At 49.0% G+C, this 19,538-nt stretch overlaps 1 protein-coding gene across 1 annotated transcript in view; it reads right to left on the reverse strand.

Moving 5' to 3' along the window:
* RNF17 (ring finger protein 17) overlaps nt 1-19,538 on the reverse strand; it is a 720,374-nt gene that overhangs the window by 541,759 nt on the left and 159,077 nt on the right. The window contains exon 8 of the mRNA XM_040339329.1: nt 15,922-16,093. Coding sequence (XP_040195263.1) covers nt 15,922-16,093 — 172 coding nt within the window. The remainder of the gene's footprint in view (nt 1-15,921; nt 16,094-19,538) is intronic.

Genomic DNA, 19,538 nt, shown 5'->3' on the forward strand with positions numbered 1-19,538 from the left:
CAAGGTTCCATCTGTGTACCTGGGGGCATAGGACTGGTCCCTGCGAGAGGAGATCTTCTCGTAGTGGAAGGAAAAAGGGAGGTTCTACAGTCAGTTGTTTGAGAACCGAGAACCAAGCTCTCTTGGGCCAGTGGGGCGCCACTAGGATAAGTGAGGTGTTCTCCCACTGAAGCTTTCTTAGGACCAGTGGTAGAAGAACTGGGGGTGGGAAGGCGTAACAAAGTCCGAAACGCCAGCTCTGGGACAAGGCATCTATCCCTCTGGCTCCCTCTCCCCTGCCCCGAGAGAAAAAACAATGGGTTTTTGCGTTCTCTCTGGACACGAAGAGGTCTCTCTCTGGAGACCCCCATCTCTTGACCAAGAGATGGAAGACCTCCTGATTGAGGGACCACTCGTCCTCCCTCAGCTGGCTTTGACTGAGGAAGTCTGCTGTACTGTTTTCTATTCCCCTTATAAAGATTGCTGATAAGGACAGGGTGTTTGTCTCGGCCCAGCGAAACATTTCTGTTGTAATGGCCGACAGGGCTACACACCTGGTGCCACCCTGTTTGTTCACATAGGCCACGGCCGAGGCGTTGTCTGACCTCACCTGGATGTGATGTCCTTGAAGTCTCTCCTGAAAGAAAATGAGAGCTAATGCGATCGCCCTCAGCTCCTTCCAGTTGGAGGAATGTCTCTGCTCTGCCGCTTTCCAAACGCCCTGTGCTGGAAGGACCCCCAGATGAGCTCCCCAACCTCTGCCGCTTGCGTCTGTGGTAATCACTTGTGGAGACTGGATATGCCACAGTCGACCCTGCGACAAATTGGCGCTCTTCCTCCACCACCAGAGAGATCTCTTTACCTGGCTTGGGACTTGTACAAGTACGTCTAGGCGTTCTGAGCTGTGATCCCCGATTTTTAGTAGGAACGCCTGTAGGGCCCGAAAGTGAAACCCGGCCCACTGGACCGCCGGCAGGGTGGAGGTTAACAACCCCAGTACTGACATCAGGAATCTGATTGATACCTGATGGCTGCCCTGGAGGGCAGCTACCGACTTGTCCAGCTTTAGATCTTTCTCTAATGGGAGAAAGACCCTTAGAAGGATGGAGTCCAGGATGTACTCTAAATAAGGAATGCGCTGTGATGGTATCAGGCTGGATTTTTCCAGGTTCAACAGCCACCCTAGGTCCACAAGTGTCCACTTGGTTAATTCCAGGTCCCTGGATAACTGCTCCGGGGACGCTGCAAAAAGAAGCAGGTCGTCCAAGTATGCTATTATGCCTACTCCTTGAAGACGCAGAAAAGCTATAGGTTTCGCCAGGACCTTTGTGAACACGCGGGGGGGGGGGGGGATAGACCGAATGGCAAGGCCTGGAACTGCAGGTGCACCACCGATGTTCCCAAGTCTATTGCTAGCCGCAGAAACTCCTGAGACCCCTCTGCAATGGGTACGTGCAGGTACGCGTCCCTGAGGTCCAGTGAGACCATAAAGCAATTCTGAGATAGGAGGGCTCTTACCGTAAAAATTTATTCCATACGGAATCTTTTGTACGCTACTGACTTGTTCAGTGGTTTTAGGTTTAAGATTAACCTGTACTTTCCGGAGGGTTTCCTTACCACGAATATATGGGAGTAAAACCCTTTTTTCTCTTCCACTTTGGGGACTCTGAGAACCACATTTTGGTCCTCCAGATCCTTCAAGGCCCCTACTAGAGCTTCCGCTTTTTCTTTTTCTCTGGGGAGCTGAGTGACCAGGTACCTCTGAGGGGGAGGCGATGAGAACTCCAGGGAGTACCCCCTTCTTACGATCGCCAAGACGTACCTGTTTGGGGAGATAGACTCCCATTGTGGGAGGAAGGCCCCCAACCTTCCCCCCACCCTGATCTGGGAGTCATTATTTCTTAGGGGGCTGGTCAGGAGGGCAAAAAATCACTCCCCTTCCCCTACCCCTGGGTGTCCAGATCTTTTTCTGATTTTCTGGTTTAGGGACCCCTGTGTGCCTTTGGGGACGAAACCCCCTCCCTTTCAGTGGAGTTTTACGTTTGAACGGAAAAGATTTTTTCTTATACGCCGTGCGGTCTAAGACTGACTCCAGGCCGGGACCAAACAGAAGATCTCCTGTAAACGGAATCCCACATAATTTGGACTTGGAAGCAATGTCTCCTGACCAAGATTTGAGCCAGAGAGCTCTTCTGGCGGAATTAGCCAGAGCTGCCGACCTAGCCGACATGCGGACGGATTCTGCCGAAGCATCAGCAATATAGGCCACCCCTTTTAAAATTGTAGAGAAGGAAGCCAAAATAGTCTCCTTATCCGTCTCAGCTTCAATATGTTCTTGGATTTTTGAAAGCCAACGCTCCAAATTACGGGCCACTACAGTAACTGCTAATTCCGGCTTTAAGTTCCCAATTATGGACTCCCAAGCTTTTTTCAAGAGAGAGTCCATCCTCTTATCCATGGCATCTGTCAGATTGCCCATATCTTCAAATGCTAAGTCGGTCTTTCTGGAGACCTGTGAAAAGGCCGCATCTAATTTAGGCATCTTATTCCAGACAGAACTGGAATCATCTGAAAAGGGAAACCTTCTCTTAAGGGACTGTGAAAAAAAAGGTTTTCTTTCAGGGTCTTGCCACTCCTTAACAGTATCTATCAGAAGTTCGTGAATCGGGAAGACCTTGCCCTTGTGTTCCCCCAGACCCTTGTACATCTGGTCATGGAGGCCAAGAGGTTTACTGTCTGTGTGAATGCCCAGGGTCGTGTAAATGGCACCTAGCAATTCCTCAACCTCATCAAGAGATAACTTATATCTAGAAGACTTTTTGGACTCACTGTCCTGGTCCTCTTCACCTGACTCCGCCTGAGAGTCAGATGCAACATCCTCCGACCAGGAGTGTTGTACCTGAGAAGGGCCTGCAATATCAACTGCCTCAGCTGAAGGATCAGGAGAGACAGGTGCAATACCCTGATCATCAGGATGGGTTGTAACCTGTGTGGGTACCAGGGGGGACTGCACCCTTTCAAACAAGGATTTAAAGGAGGAAAAATAGAGGCCAACTCTTTAACGGAGGCTGCTAAACTGTCTTCCTGTTCTGCATCTCTTTCCCTGACTAGAGAGTTTATGCAGTCCCTGCATAAAACTTTCGTCCAAGAATCAGGAAGAGAGTCCCTACAGGAGGCACATTTTTTTCTAGAACTATGTGTCCTTCCTGTTTTTTCTTGGCTTTTTTCTAGGCTTTTCTGAAAAATAGAAGACAAAAAGGACCCCACACATTAAAACAAGCCAATTGGCATAGCAAGAAATACAAAAAAGATTTTTTTTTTTTTTAAAAACATCATGGTTACAACCCTCTGGGAAGCATTAGACAGACACTACTGCTAGGTGCCCTGCTGCCATTTCTTCCTCTCCCCCAACCACCAAAGGGAACCAGAGGAGAAAAAAGACAGAATCTAAGGTTTTGGGAATCCCTCCCCAGGAAACCCTTACCTTAGACTGGCTGGAGGAAGCGTCCTTGGTCGGGTTCCGATCCGGAGAGGTCACCGACATTGCGAGGTGGTTGCGCTGTGTCTAACTCGTCCCCACGAGTATCCGACTCCTCCAGCAGAACGCGTGGGTCCCCATCAGCGCCGCGACTCGGAACCGGAAGTCGCGGGTCAAGGGGAATCCTTTCCGAGGCGCACCGGAAATGACGTCGCCCGCCACTAGGCCCAGGATTTTCAAAGAAAAAAAGAAAAAAGCAAATGCGGCCTGAAAACAGGGCGCCCGGATCAGAATTCCCCCGCCGCGGTCCTGTGGACACGATAGGGGCCCCCCACAAGCCGGCTGCCGCGCTCGACACGGATTGGGGTGGCGTTTTTGGCGGTAAGTCTTCGCCTATCTTTCCTCTAGGAAGCCCCTGCTCCCAACGAAACTACTATGGCCTACAGTCCCCTGACTGCACTGCCTTGGTTCCTCAGCAGTGTCTCCCCACCGGAGGAAACACTAAGAACTGAGGTCTAGCAGGGGAGGAGAGAATTTGAAGGCTGTGCAGTGTTTCCTAAAGGAAGAGCAGGAGCCTATCTCTCTATTTGTGGCTGTCCTGAAAGACGGATAGGGAAAAAGTGTGAACGGACGACTAAGTCGCTGCCCCGCACAACTGTGCGACAGAAACAAAATGTCGGAAAACCCAGGAAGCACCAATTGCCCTGGTTAAAAGTGCTGTGACCGGAAAAGGGGCGCCCGTGCCCTAAGAGCATAGGTCTGTATGACAGCCTGCCTGATCCACCGAGAAATGGTGGTCGACGAGGCCGCCAGGCCATTTGTGGACCAGACACAAAAGGAGCGTCAGATCTCAGAAATGGAGCCGTAGCAGGCAGGTACACCCGCAAAGTGCGTACCACGTCTTAAGTAGTAGGAAACGCAACCTCCTTAGGATGCGCCGGCCGAGGACAAAATGATGGAAGAACAAAGTCCTCATTCAGGCGAAAGGCCAAAACCACCTTCAGAAGCACCACCACGTAATCCTAATGGAGGATCAAGCATGGTGACTTGCAAGGCAAGGCAAGACCGCCAGCTCAGAAACCCTTCTGACAGGAGTAATGGCCACTAAAATTGCCACCATCCGAGATAGTGTCAAGAGAAGTATCTCTCTGATGTTTCCATAAAGGAAGGATCCTGAAGAACCGAGAGCAACAGAGTCCAAACTCATGGGGGGGAAGAGGTGAACCAAGAGGGGGAAGTATATGACAAACCCCTAGCACAAAAAAGGTACGCACCAGGGAATGGGCCGCAAAAGGCCACTGACAAAAAACACAGCCAAGGCTGAAATCTGCCCCCAAACGGTGCTTAAGGCAATTTTTAGATCTATTCCAAGCTGTAAAAACAGCAGGACCCTGGACACCGAGTACGTCCGTGGATGTCACCCCATCTCTTCGCACAAAGAGACAAAGGCCTTCTAGGTGCGATGGTAAATCCTCCTGTAGGGAGACTACCTTGCTTTCAGGATGGGTGAGATGACCGAGACGGACAAACCCCGGTCTCTTAAAGTCTGGCTTACAACAGCCATGTCATGCAAGCAAGCGACTGTACCACAAGAGGAAGTACGGAACCTTGAGACAGAAGGTCCTCCCGCCCTGGCAACCACCAGGGTACATCCACCACCAGGCGCCCGAGATCGGTGTACCAAGGACGCCAAGGCCAATCTGGAGAGATTAGAATCGGGATCCCCTCGGCCTCCACTCAGTGGAGCAGCTGAAGGAAGCAACTACAATGAAGTTAAGACAAAGTAGCCGATACAGATCCCACAGGGCACCAACGCATTTGACGCGTCCGTACAGGGATCACTAGACCTGGCCACAAACTCCGACACATTGTGGTCGAGACGAGCGGCCAGGAGATCCATGCCCTGTGAGTCTCACCTCCTGCAAGGGAGCTGAAACACCTCCAAGTACAGAGACCAGTCACCCTGGTCCAGCATCTGGCAACTCCCGTAGTCCGCCTGCCAGTATGCCCGATGGTAGACCGAAGCCACGGCCATGTCGTTGTCCAGCTGTAACAAAGAGCCCACTTAGAGGTATTGGAGGTGACGTCTGCGAACGCCCTGTTTTTATATGCCTGTTTTATATCAACAATGTGAGTACCCCGTGTATTATCTTGTTTGAATAAATCAGTGTTTTAAACGATACTGCACTATTGGCACTTTTATCACCTTGGGTGCGAGTCACTGTCACTGGTTGGACGTGAATACCGAGAGGGATCTACCTTTCAAATTACAGCCCTTTTGGGATGATACCATATGTGGATTTGACCAGAAAACTGTACCTGGGTTTTTATGCTGTTACCTTACAGCAGTAAAACATCCCAAACACCAGGAAATCAACCTTTTTACACGTCACTTTGGCATTTACACCAGCACTTTTATTTTGGATTTTTTTCCTGCTGTTATGCTTACAGCTATCTGCTGCATGGACATTTAATTTAGTGTTATTACAGTCACCGCTGTGTGTATTTTGCACGGTGACTTTATTTTTCCATATATAAGGATTTGCCATATTTCCTCTGCACGTTACCCCACTCCCCACTCACAGCGCAGCACTACCCCCCTATTCTTTATTTGTTCCTGGTTTAAAACACCATCCAGTGCAGCAGCTGTACCCCTTCCCTTTCCCCATTCCCTCACTCTTGTGGTAAGCGCGGTAATACTCACCCCATCACAACGTGGTAGCTTTGTTCAGTCTGACGAGACCGACAGACCTTTTTTAGGACCACTCACCGACACAAGCAGCGAGTTCGACTTCTGAAACGGAGCCGTAGCATTGCACTTCCGGGAGCTGCGATGCTCTCAGGTGCCTTCCCACCCCCCCCCCCCCCCCATTGGTCACTCATTTTGAGTGCGGAGGGTGGGCGGTGTTTCCTTATAGCATCGGCTCCACACACCCGCCCCATATGTCCGACGCCTGGGGGCGTCGGACATATGGTTGACCAATGGGAAGCTTTGTCTGGTTTTAAATCAGCGGCAGCTGCTGCTTTGATCCAGACACTCTTTCCTGGTGTCATACCAGCGTGACGCTGGTCGGGCTGGGTGGTTAATATCGGGAGCATTCACTTAGGACATCAGCTGAAGGCTAATCCTGCTTTAGATATCCCTATTTACTGGGTCTTATCTCCATACAGGGTAACAATTGCCTCTTTATTACCCCCAGCTACTACCTGGGTTGGGGGCTTTTACTATATAACCCAATTACTACTTACCCTTTTGGTTTTCATTAATGTTATCAATTATCTAGTTTAGATGGAAGCCCCAGCCACCTGCCAGTTGAACATACATTCATCTGTGATACATGTTTATGCTCTTGGTTTTCCCACTGGCCCTACCTCAGTTCCCGGTTGAAGACAACCCTAGCCACCCGTGCGTTCCTGGTTGCACATCCTCACATGCTGGGAATGAGTACGTTTTTTGGAGATGGCCTTTTTTCCCCATCTCTTATTGCTTCCCATTATTTGGGTGTTATGCTAAAACATACATATTATACTTGTGTCCTTCTGCAGATCTTACCCCACTAAGCATCCGCCCCTGAAGATTGGCTATAATGCGATGAAAGGCATCTCGGGCTTACACAGATGCTACATGTTTCAGTTTTAGGACCTACCTTGGGTTTAATGATTCTATATTTTTAAATAATGCAATGTACAAGTTGTTATACAATGTTTATGGTTTTTGCATCATGCTTTTTATATGCACTGTCATGTATGTTTACTATTATGTATACATTCGAAATCGCATGCTCTGCTATGTGTTTTAGACAAATAAACGCATCCATATTACACTGTCTTATCTGAGTTCTTTCCTGCATACCTCATTTAAAGTCCAAAACCCCTCTTCCTTTTAGCAGATAAGTACACACGTATGGCCCGAACCACATCCAGGGAATGTAAAATGGCCTCCGTCTGGTTTTTTGGCCGAGGACACAAGGACGGTAACACAATTTCCTCATTAAATGTGAAAAGCTGAAACGACCTTTGGGAGAAAAGATGGCTGTGGCCGCAGCACCACTTTTTTCTCATGGATGACCAGGTAGGGAGCCTTGCAGGACAAGGCCGCCAGTTCAGACACCCGTCTGACTGAGGTAATAGCTACCAGAAAAACCACCTTCTGTGACAGTCAACAAAGGGATATTCCGAACGTCCTCAAAGGGAGCTCGTTGAAGCACCGAGAGGACTAAATTCAGGTCCCATGGGGGCAGTGGAGGACGTACAGGAGGGGCCACATGCCGGACCCCCTGCACAAACGTACGCACCGAGGAGTGCGCTGCCAAGGGTCGCTGAAAGTAAACAGCTAGAGACGAAATCGGACTCTTAACCGTACTCAAGGCGAGAGCCTGATCCACCCCACGCTGTAAGAACAGCAGAATCCGGGACATCACGTATGTACGGGGGTGCCACTTCATCTCTTCACACATAGAGATGTAGGCTTTCCATGTACGATGGTAAATCTTTCGTGAAGTAGATTTCCGTGCACGCAGCATAGTAGAGACCACCGAGCCTGACAGGCCCCGGTCCTTCAGTACCTGGCTCTCAACACCCACGCCGCTAAAGCCAGCGACTGTAAAGCAGGGTGGAAGATCGGACCCTGCGACAGAAGATCTTCTCTCAGTGGTAGACGCCAAGGGACGTCTGCCACCAGACGCATCAGGTCCGCGTACCAGGAGCGGCACGGCCAATCTGGGGCGATCAGGATTGTTGGAATCCCTTCGGCTTCCACTCTGCGCAGCAGCCGAGGAAGAAGTTTCAGAGGAAGGAAGGCGTAAAGTAGGCCATAGTGACCCCAAGGTGCCACCAACGCGCCTGACGTGTCCGCCCATGGGTCCTTTGACCTGGCCACCAACCGTGGCACCTTCCGATTGAGACGGGACGCTAGAAGGTCCACGTCTGGAGTGCCCCACTTTTGGCACAGACTCTGAAACACCTCCGGGTGGAGTGACCACTCTTCTTGGTCTAGTGTTTGACGACTTAGGTAGTCGGCCTGTCAATTCTGTACTCCCGGAATTTACACGGCCGACAGAGCCGGAACGGACCTTTCGGCCCACTGAAGGATTTGCGCGACCTCCATCGCTGTAGTTGAGCTCTGTGTGCCTCCCTGATGATTGATGTACGCCACGGCCGTGGCGTTGTCTGACTGGATCCTGACCGGTCGGTCCTGCAGCTCCAGGGACCACCTGGCAAGGCACAACTTGATTGCTCGGAGCTCCAGTACATTGATCGGAAGGCGGGACTCCCGAGTCCAGCGCCCCTGGGCTGACTGGGTGCCCCAAACACCCCCCCAGCCGGAGAGGCTGGCATCCATCGTGACCACTGTCCAATGGCACGGCAGAAACGACTTCCCGGTCCGAAGCACCGGAGACGTCAGCCACCACACCAGGGAGGACTTGACCAGGTGACTCATCTGAATCTGGAAATCCAGAGATGAAGGGAGCTTGTCCCAACGTGACAGAATTTCCTTCTGTAGCACTCGGGTGTGGAATTGGGCATATGGAACTGCCTCGAAAGGCCACCATCAGACCCAGAACCCTCATGCAGAATTGAAGGGATGATCACTTTTGGGTCGACAACTGCTGCACTGCAAATCGCAGTGTCTGAAGTTTCTCTGTTGGGAGAAAACCTCCGCGGAATCCAGAATTAACCCCAGGTATTCCAGTCGCTGAGACGGAACCAAGACTGACTTCTGGATATTCAGAAGCCAGCCGAACTCTCGGAAAGTCTGACACGTGATAGACACGTCCTCTTCTAACTCTGAGCTTGAGGAAGATCTCAGGAGAAGGTCATCCAGATATCCTACGATAGCGATCCCGCGCTGCCCCAGCAGGGCTAGGATTGGGGCGAGCACCTTGGTGAAAACCCGTGGTGCAGAGGTCAGGGCACACAGGAGGGCCACAAATTGAAAATGGTCCTCCCCGATCGCAAAGCGCAGAAACCCCTGGTGCTTTGTGCATATGGGAACATGTAGGTATGCGTCCATGATATGCAATGACGCCAGAAAGTCCCCCTGATGGAGCGCTGCCACCACCGAGCGAATCGACTCCACCCGGAATTTTTGCACTTTGACAAAACAATTGAGGGCCTTGAGGTCCAGGATTGGACGAACCCCTTCCTTCTTGGGGACTACAAAAAGATTGGAGTAAAACTCCTGAAACTGTTCTCTCGAGGGAACCGGCACAATCACTCCCCTGACCAGAAGATCCTGGACAGCCCCTGACAGATCCTTCCGGCGATCCGGAGGAAGCTGGAGGTTGGAAGGAAAAAATCTGTTTGGCGGACAAGAGAGAAACTCTCTCGCAAAGCCAACGGTCGGAAAGAAGACACCTCCACCGAGCCGCGAATTCGCGAAGTCGGCCCCCCACCCGAGACACGGGCGGGGGCAGACCTTAATGCGAAAGCAGGTTTGCCTGCAGGCTTGCGGTACCAGGTGCGCTTCTGCCCTGCAGCGGGGGTCTTGGCACCTTGAAAACTTTTTCCTGCCGTACTGGGCGGAAAAAACTTTTGGGGGTAGTAAAAGAGGGTCCTTGCTTACGGCGAGGCTCCTTGCCCTTCCCAGACTGTGGGAGCAAGCAGAGTGCTCTTACCACCTGTGGCATCCTTTATGTCATCCAGGGACGCCCCAAAAAGCCGTTCACTCTTAAAGGGTAAATCCACCAAGGCCTTCTTGGAGGACTGGTCCGCAGACCAGCACTTCAGTCACACAAGGCGGCGTAGTACCACCGCGGAGGCCCTGGAAAGCAAGGGGAGCGTATCCAGGGCCGACTCACAAACTTCAGACCCTGAACCAACTGTTCAGCCAGGTCCACACAGGTCTCAGAAGCACCTTGCGCCTCCAGCTCCTGTAGCAAAAACTTTGGCCGTTCAGTAAGTGTCTGCGACACCAGAGTCCCGGCCAAAGCCGGTCTTACTGCCTAACCAACTACTGTGAACATAGAGCGGGCCACAGCTCTCCTGTCTGTGGGGTCCTTAAAGGCGGGAGCCCCTTCCACCGGCGCCGTGGTGGCTTTGCTCAGTCTGGTCACGGGAGGGTCCACTGACGGAGGAGAGACCCACTTTTTTAAAAAGTCCTCCTCAAAGGGATAACGGGTCGCAAAGTATTTTGGAACAGCAAAAACTTTCTGCGGCGTATCCCATTCCTTGTATAACAATTTGTCCAAATATGGAATACAAGGAAACACTCTTGCAGTGCGGGGTGGCTTGCGGAACCCAAAATCCTCAAGTTTCTGAGTATCCCGCACCGCGGTGATAAGAGCTCCAACAAATTCTTTATCATTCACTGACCCTGAAGCAGAGTCATCCTCACTGTCCGCGTGGGTTAAGTCTGCATCATCTGACATGAAAGAACCAGAGCCAGACGCAATAGCAGGGCCTGACTCTAAGATACATCCCCAGAAGCAGGCTCATGGAGGGGGTGCTTTTTACCCCCCTTCTGGCCACTAGACGCCTCAATCCTGGCGAGAAACGCCTCAAGGACTGCCGTCATCGCCTCTACAGAGGCGGCAGGGGCATTAAGGGTTAACTCAGGCATTGCTGGAGCAGAAGCTCCTGGTTCAGGCTCCATGTTGTCCCCACCGCTATGCCACCCTGGCACTGCAAGGCAGAAAAACCCACCGGTCACCTCCCGGCTGCAAAACAGAAGGCAGGGGGCCCCCAGGGTACTCATCACCCCACCCAGTTGCAGTGTGAGCTGAAGCGCTGAGACGTGCTGGCTGCACTGTCCCTCAGGGAGAGATTTGCGGTCTTTTGCTGCGGTATTATAGGCACTAGAGGCCAAGACTTTTCCAAGATGGCCGCCGTCTGATAAAAAGCACCATGTGGCTACAAGAAAATGGCCGCCGAACAATGCAAACCACGTCCGCGGCAAAATGGCTGCCATACGCAGTTTAAAAAGACAGTGACACAGTAAAAAACACGACCAGCACACACAACCACGGTCCCCGGTAGCGATAGAACCCCAGGAGGGCCCCCCTTACAGCCGTCACCCAGCATGGGGAAGGAGGCATTCCTGACAGAACCAACGTACGCTAAACGGCATGGCTGTCGGCCAGACACACTGACAAGGCCATAGAGACCGGTCATATGTGCGCCCTGGAACATGTAGTTCCCCGGCCACCCCTGGAGCAAACCGGGGATGTCGTGGATGACCCAGAGCTGAGGGCCGGCACACGCTCGATGGCCGAACATGGGGGGACTACAAGAGTCAAGACCCAGCCTGTCACCCAGTCGGCAGTTGATAGTAGAATCTCAGGATTCAAAAATGCAGGAACAAGATACAAGCGAAAAAAATCACAAAAAAACAAAAGTACAGGGACTCCAGAAGGCTGGAGCTGCTGAGGCAGAGTGTGGGTTATACCGGGGGACCACGCCCCCTGGGAGGAGCTATGCTGAGGAAAGTGTTTTAACATTAAGTGCTGTTTTATGTCTAATCTCTCCAAGAAGGAAGAAGCATAATACCCTAAGGTTAAAGGCTGCTGTGTCCGTCCATGAACGGAAGAGAAATGGCGGCCGTGACAGTGCAGAACACACAGTCAAAAAACACAGTGAAACACCCAGGACTCCCGGGCAGGCAGCCCCCCCGCACACACAGCAGCAATAAATAGCACACAGCACCCGACAAAACCGCAGCCCCGAGCCACAGGACAGAGCCCCCCAGGCGGACCCCCCACCTCACGGCCGACCACCCAGAATGCGGGGAAGGAGGGAGAGGAAGGGAGAAAAGAAAGCAGGGCGGACCCCCGATCAACCTCCCAGGAACGCACCAGCCGCACCACCATGCCAGGGCAGGGGGACTGCTACTTATCCGTCCTGCGACCACCGGCTGGCGACATCCCGGACAGAACCAACATCCACGCAGTTACGGCATGGCTGTCTGCCCGGCACACTGTGACACTGACATAGAGCCCGGTCATGTGTGCACTGGAGCGTATAGCTCACCGGCCACCCCGGGAGCAACGGGGCATGTCGTGGACGGCCCAGCGTGTAGCTAAAGGCCGGAACACACTCGATGGCTGAACATGGGGGGACTACAAGGATCGAGGATCCAGCCTGTCACCCAGTGGGCAGTTGATTGTAGATCCCAGGATCCAAAAATGCAGGAAAAAGAGAAAAGAAAAGCGAGAAAAATCGCAAAAAAAATCTCCAGAGCACATGGGCCCAGAAGAGCCATGTCATCTCCTTTTGCTAGGCAGAAAAAAACTGAGGCTGCATGATGTAGAGAGATGTACCCGGGGGATCCGCCACCTGGGAGGTACTGTACTGTGTGGAGTGTTTTAACACTTAACATGCTGTTTTTCTGCCTAGTCAATCTCCTAAAAGGGAGGATAATACCCTAAGGTCAATTGTTGCTGTGTCCGTCCATGAACGGAAGAGAAAAGAGCAGATCAGTGAGATGGGGGGGGGGGCAGAGGAGACACAGGGAGAGCTGCAGATAGCAGCGAATGACCGGGCACATACAGAGCTCAGCAGCCCTGATCGAGCAGAGTCAGCACAGAGAGGGGAAGAAACTATCAGGATCAGCCAGGTATTTCTGGCGATACAGGCGGCCAAAATACACAGTACAAGCACATGTGGCCCACAGAGCCCTCTGATGTGGCCCGCAACCTCCTGCTCTAAAATGGCAGGCTGGGCAGATCGTAGGTTGCTGACCCACCATACCACAGCATCAGTGTTGTGAATAAAGATTGGTGGTAGAGGAAAAAAACAGCTACGGAGCAGAGCCCCATAAGCCGATGCGCCAACTTTTGCCACAGGCGGACTATGTCAAAGTTCAGCTAACCCGCAGGATAGACACAGATTTACTGCGCTGCAACCATGGTGTTGGTAAACCGCAGCACATCAGTGTGAAAGCAGTCTTCGGTTTTTTTCACATGATCAGCCTGACCAAATTGGACCCTTAATCCACCGGCATATATAAACAGACTTTTGTCCAACAAGTCCGATCTGCAAAAAAAAAGGGGGGGGGAATTTGTCCCCTTCCTTCTGGGCGAATCGGAGGGCCTATAGAGTAGCTCTAACCAGTCATCCGCCCGATCTGCTCATTCTGGCCCGCGACTGGGTACCAAGTTACTTAAGTGGCCCTCTCTCTTCAAAAGTTTGGGAACCCCTGCTTTAAGGGAACAGGATCTTAATTTTTTTATGGCCAACACTTTAAACCCTTCCTATAAAATTCCACCTAGTCATTAATTAGGTTTCATTATAGTGGGCTGGAATATATAACATACACAGTATCCTCTTAAGTGTATGGGTGACTATTTTAGCCAAACAATATGAATTATTAATACATAAATTTGATCTTGAAGTTTTGTTTTCTTGAATAGAATATGTAACGTTATTTTGTCTACTGGTGTATTCTACATATATATCTCAATTTGTGACCAATCTGTAAAAAGAAAAAAAATGTGAATTATGTATATAATCTTGTCATTTCAAACATCACCATCCATATGCTTTCAGAGAAATTTGCTCAGAGTGGGGAGGCGTATTTAATTTATTAAACTTTTTTTTGGAGGGGGCTCCCTTTGGGCAATGTGGTGCAGGAGGGTTGTGGGGCCCCTGGGTACTCTCTCCCCCTCGCCACTCTCCCCCCCTTCTCTCAACCCCGCTTGCCTAACATCACATGACGGCAGGGCGGAAGGGACATACAATGGGTACGGAAAGTATTCAGACCCCCTTAAATTTTCCACTTTGTTATATTGCAGCCATTTGCTAAAATCTTTTAAGTTCATTCTTTTCCACATTAATGTACACAGCACCCCATATTGACAGAAAAACACAGAATTGTTGACATTTTTGCAGATCTATTAAAAAATAAAAGCTGAAATATCACATGGTCCTAAGTATTCAGATCCTTTGCTCAGTATTTAATTAAAGCACCCTTTTGATCTGATAGAGCCATGAGTCTTTTTGGGAAAATGCAACAAGTTTTTCACGCCTGGATTTGGGGATCCTCTGCCATTCCTCCTTGCAGATCTTCTCCAGTTCTGTCAGGTTGGATGGTAAACGTTGGTGGACAGCCATTTTTAGGTCTCTCCAGAGATGTTCAATTGGGTTTAAGTCAGGGCTCTGGCTGGGCCATTCAAGAACAGTCACGGAGATGTTGTGAAACCACTCCATTATTTTAGCTGTGTGCTTAGGCTCATTGTCTTGTTGGAAGGTAAACCTTCGGCCCAGTCTGAGGTCCTGAGCACTCTGGAGAAGGTTTTCATCCAGGATATCCCTGTACTTGGCCGCATTCATCATTCCCTCAATTGAAGCCAGTCCCTGCAGCTGAAAAACACCCCCAAAGCATGATGCTGCCACCACCATGCTTCACTTTTGGGACTGTATGGGACAGGTGATGAGCAGTGCCTGTTTTTTTTCACACATACCGCTTAGAATTAAGGCCAAAAAGTTCTATCTTGGTCTCAATCTCATTCCTCACCATCTTGGAGTCCTTCAGGTGTTTTTTAGTAAACTCCATGCAGGCTTTCATGTGTCTTGCACTGAGGAGAGGCTTCCATCTGTCCACTGTGCCATAAAGCCCGACTGGTGAAAAGCTACAGTGATGGTTGACTTTCTACAACTTTCTCCTGACTGCATCTCTGGAGCTCAGCCACCATGATCTTTGGGTTCTTCTTTACCTCGCTCACCAAGGATCTCCCCCCCATAGCTCAGTTTAGCCGGACTGCCAGCTCTAGGAAGAGTTCTGATCGTCCCAAACGTCTTCCATTTAAGGATTATGGAGGCCACTGTGCTCTTAGGAACCTTAAGTGCAGCAGAAATATTTTTTTTGTAACCTTGGCCAGATCTGTGACTTGCCACAATTCTGTCTGAGCTTTTCAGGCAGTTCCTTTGACCTTATGATTGTCATTTGCTTTGACATGCACTGTGAGCCGTAAGGTCTTATATAGACAGGTGTGTGGCTTTCCTAATCAAGTCCAATCAGTATAATCAAACACAGCTGGACTTAAATGAAGGTGTAGAACCATCTCAAGGATGATCATAAGAAATGGACAGTTAAATATATCAGTGTCACAGCAAAGGGTCTGAATACTTAGGACCGTGTGATATTTCAGTTTTTCTTTTTTTAATATATATGTAAATAAGCTATGTTTTAAATCCTTGGCATATATATGCAATGTGTTCACTTGCCTATAAATTTTAACTTTGTACAAATAAAATACCATTATTTTTATATTGTCTGGGAACTCGAATTGCACCTTCAAAATCTCATGCAACATATTTTTTCTCTCCCTATTACTATTTGAGGATGCAGTGCATTTACGGATAAATATTTATCCATACAGTACTCCTCTTGTAAGTGTAAGTGTGACGCTTTAGTGTTTGGGCTGGCTTAATGATTAGGGAAAGGTTAGAGTTTGAAGCGATTTTAATCTTTTTCAACATTAAGAATCACAAGTGGCTGGCGTGGAAGCTAAAGTAAAATAACTTACCTGATTAAGATTACAATATATTGTAAGGGCTGGCGATGCTTTTAGTTTTTCTGCACATAAGACTCGGGATTTCATATCTTTTTTCTGTTCTCCTAGGTTTCTTGCAGCTTTTTCCAAATTAATGTTAAAGGCATCAGATGCTTCTCTTAACTCAGAAAATAAATGTAACTTTCTGGGTGTGAGGGGGAAAAAAAAAAATGGAGTTAGGTACCTGGTAACACTTTTTCTAAGAAGTCTTCCAGGGCAGCATCCGAGAGATGGGCTCCTCCTCCCGGAAACATGAAACACATTAGTCCATTATAAATTCCACAGTCTCACCTGCGTGCCTCAGTTGTATTAAAGTACCGAAGGAAATCTCCAAGTATAACCACTTAAGGACCGGCTCACGTACATATACGTCAGCACTTAAAAAATGAATATCTTGGCAACAGCAGCAGCTGCTGCCACACCCAGGAAATCCATCTTTAACGTGGCCGGTCTGGTAAACTATAATAGTGGTCTTCGCGGCGGATTTGCTGCAAGATCACCATTATGCGGATCGGTGCGCTGTCGTCGCCTCTAGCTTCAAAATGATCCCCCAGCAGGACGGGTGTCTAGAATTTGTGTACCGGCCAGCACACCAGATTAAAGGCATTATTTTTCTGTAATGTTGTAAGTGCAATACAACTTTTTCTAATAAAATTTGTATACTTTTAATGCGCTATGTGGAACTGTTATCTTTTTCATGTTGGGTACATATGCTGGTGATTTGCAACTTTCGCTGGCTGAGATCCACCGTTTTAAAGATGGAGTTTGCCTGAGCTGCATAGTGGGAGTGAGACCCTTAATTACACGCGCTTGGCGATCCCCTGTCATAAGGGATCAGGGCAAGTCGGTAAGGAATCATTATTACTCACTGGTGGAGGATTCACTTTGTTTGGACACGTTTTTTCATCAGATTTTGGATCTTGGCACAGAGCACGGGTGCACAGCATTCATTGATATAGTACTTATGGACTACATTTTTGCATATTTTTCAATATAGTATTTATATATACTGATTTTGATGTAAAATTTTTTTTTTTTTTAACATATCACTATTGGCACATATTTATTGTTTGGCATGTGATTTTTTTATGGCAACTGATGTTTTTTACTATTCGTGGCACATTTGACGTGATATCATAAGTCATTGGTTACATATCTATACATCACTGATTTTGTTCCTTTGACATTCTTAATTTGGTGATTTTTTTATTTAAGTTTTCACTTGGTTAAGGGGTAGCGCGATTTTTTCTCTTTTTTATTTTTCTTGCTCTTGTATTGTTTACATGCTAAATCGCAGTTCCCAAATTGAATATACTGTAATTTGTGTTAGTTGTTTTTCCTCTTTCAGTACTTTTAGCACAGTTTTTTCTCTTTTTTCCACAAAACAAAATGCTGATCGCCGCCATTAGTAGAAAAAAATATATATATATATATATTGATAAAAATGCCATAAAACGATCCCCTATTTTGTAAATGCTATAAATTTTGCGCAGACCAAACACTTCTTGCGATTTTTTTTCCAAAAAATATGTAGAACACTTATTGGCCTAAACTGAGGGAAAAAAAATGTTTTATATATTTTGGGGATATTTATTATAGCAAAAATTAAAAAATATTGTATTTTTTTTTTTTTTTTAATTGTCGCTCTATTTTTGTTTATAGCACAAAAAATAAAAACCGCAGAGGTGATCAAATAGCACCAAAAGAAAGCTCTATTTGTGGGGGGGGGGGGACGCAGATTTATTTTGGGAGCCACCGCGCAATTTACTATGACGTCACAGGCCCATCATGCTTCGCGGGTCCCGGAGCATGATGAGACGGACGTCATAAGAGGCCTATATAAAATCGGTGCGAGCCGCGCAGCCCGGCATTACAGCGGGAGGAAGCGTTGAGTCAACATCTGAAGAAAAGAAGGTGGAAGGCGGCAAAGAAGAGCGGGCTGCGCTCCCGCTAGTAAGAGAGCTACAAAGAAGATAGAGGTGGCCAGCCCCGAAGAAGGCACCGGAGAGCGAGCGGGAGAAGAACCGGGGAGCACCGAGACGACAGCAGAGATGGAAGAAGACTCCCCGGGGAGCGGAGAAGACCCCCGGAGCCGACTAATAAATTATTTTAAAACCCTGTGTTGTGTTTATTTTGACACTTTGCCTCCAGGTGAATGGGTAGGGGTACGATGTACCCCATACTCATTCACCTAGGGTAGGGGGCCAGTATCTGGGGGCCCCCTTATTAAAGGGGGCTCCCAGATTCCGATAAGCCCCCAGCCCGCAGACTCCGACAACCAACGGTCAGGGTTGTCGGAATGAGGCCCTGTCCTTAACATGGGGACAGGTTACTTTGGGGTGGGGGCCCCCCTGCTCCAGAGCACCCACCCCCACATGTTGAGGGCATACAGCCTGGTACGGCTCAGGGGGGGGGGGGGGCTCGCTCGTCCCCACTCCTTTCCTGACCGGCATGCTTGGATACGGGTCTGATATGTATTGTGGGAGTTTTTCGGCTTAGGGGGTTCTCCTTACAATCCATACCAGACCTAAGGACCTGGTATGCCCCTGGGGGGGGGGTTCCGTTTTTTTTTTTTATTTAAAATTTGGCGTGGAGTTCAACCTCATGATCCATACCAAACGCCGCGGCTAGAATTGGCGGGAATCCAAGTCAGATACCCTTCGCTTCTATGATGGCTTTTTCTCAACGCGGCGAGCCGCTTGGGCGCTGGCTCCCGCGACTGGGCTCGTAGGTGGTCAATCTCGCTGAGAAGGGGAGCGAGATTGACAATATCACGGTCAGGTGACTCTTTACATACAGTAGGTACTGTATGTAAAGAGTGTGTTTCTTACATAGAGTTTGCTGTAATTGTCTTTTCTTGTTGTCCATAGTCTTTGGAAGCGAAGGGATGATATTTCGGGTTATATGGAATGTTGAAGAGAACTTGGGTAAGAAGGCCGGGTCTGGAGAGAGAATTATTTTGTCCAAGTGTATTAGGCAGTATGGTTCCATCATGGACAGCTTACACTTCTGGCGGATACTAGGGATACAAGTGCAGTTTTTAGGAGTGAAGTTTTTGTCCGAGCTGTCCTCTATCGGTTCGAATGGAGGGGAGAGGAACCCTCTACGTACCATGGACATGTCCCAAAATGGAGTTCCATTCATTTTAGCTAGTTTAGCTCTTTTAAGTGACATCAGGAATCGCTTTATCAGGGACCTCCGCGAGTCTGGTGACCATGAACGAGGAGAGTGCTGCTACTTGTATCTTCAATGTGGCTTGGGAGATATTTTTGTTTGCTCCATCCTGCAGGAAATCCTGAATTATTGAGATTATTCCTCTGCTGGGGGTCAGTTTGTTTTTGTTCTAGGAGGCAAACTTTTTCCTCACTTTCTTGTAGATTGCCCTGGTCACGGGTTTCCTACTGTCTAGGATGGTATTTACACCTTTTGTCTGTGAGTCATTTGTTCTGAAGTCTTACCCTTTCAGTAACCAAGCCGGAAGCTTCAGGATTCTGTGGTTCGGGTGGTTGACGAGGCCCTGTGATAAGAGATCTGGCTGGTCCATCCGTGTCAATTGAGGTTGGAAGCTGAGGTTTTTCAAGCAGCTAAAT

Source organism: Rana temporaria, chromosome 2 (assembly GCF_905171775.1).
Source record: "Rana temporaria chromosome 2, aRanTem1.1, whole genome shotgun sequence".
In the NCBI taxonomy this organism is placed as follows: Eukaryota; Metazoa; Chordata; class Amphibia; order Anura; family Ranidae; genus Rana; species Rana temporaria.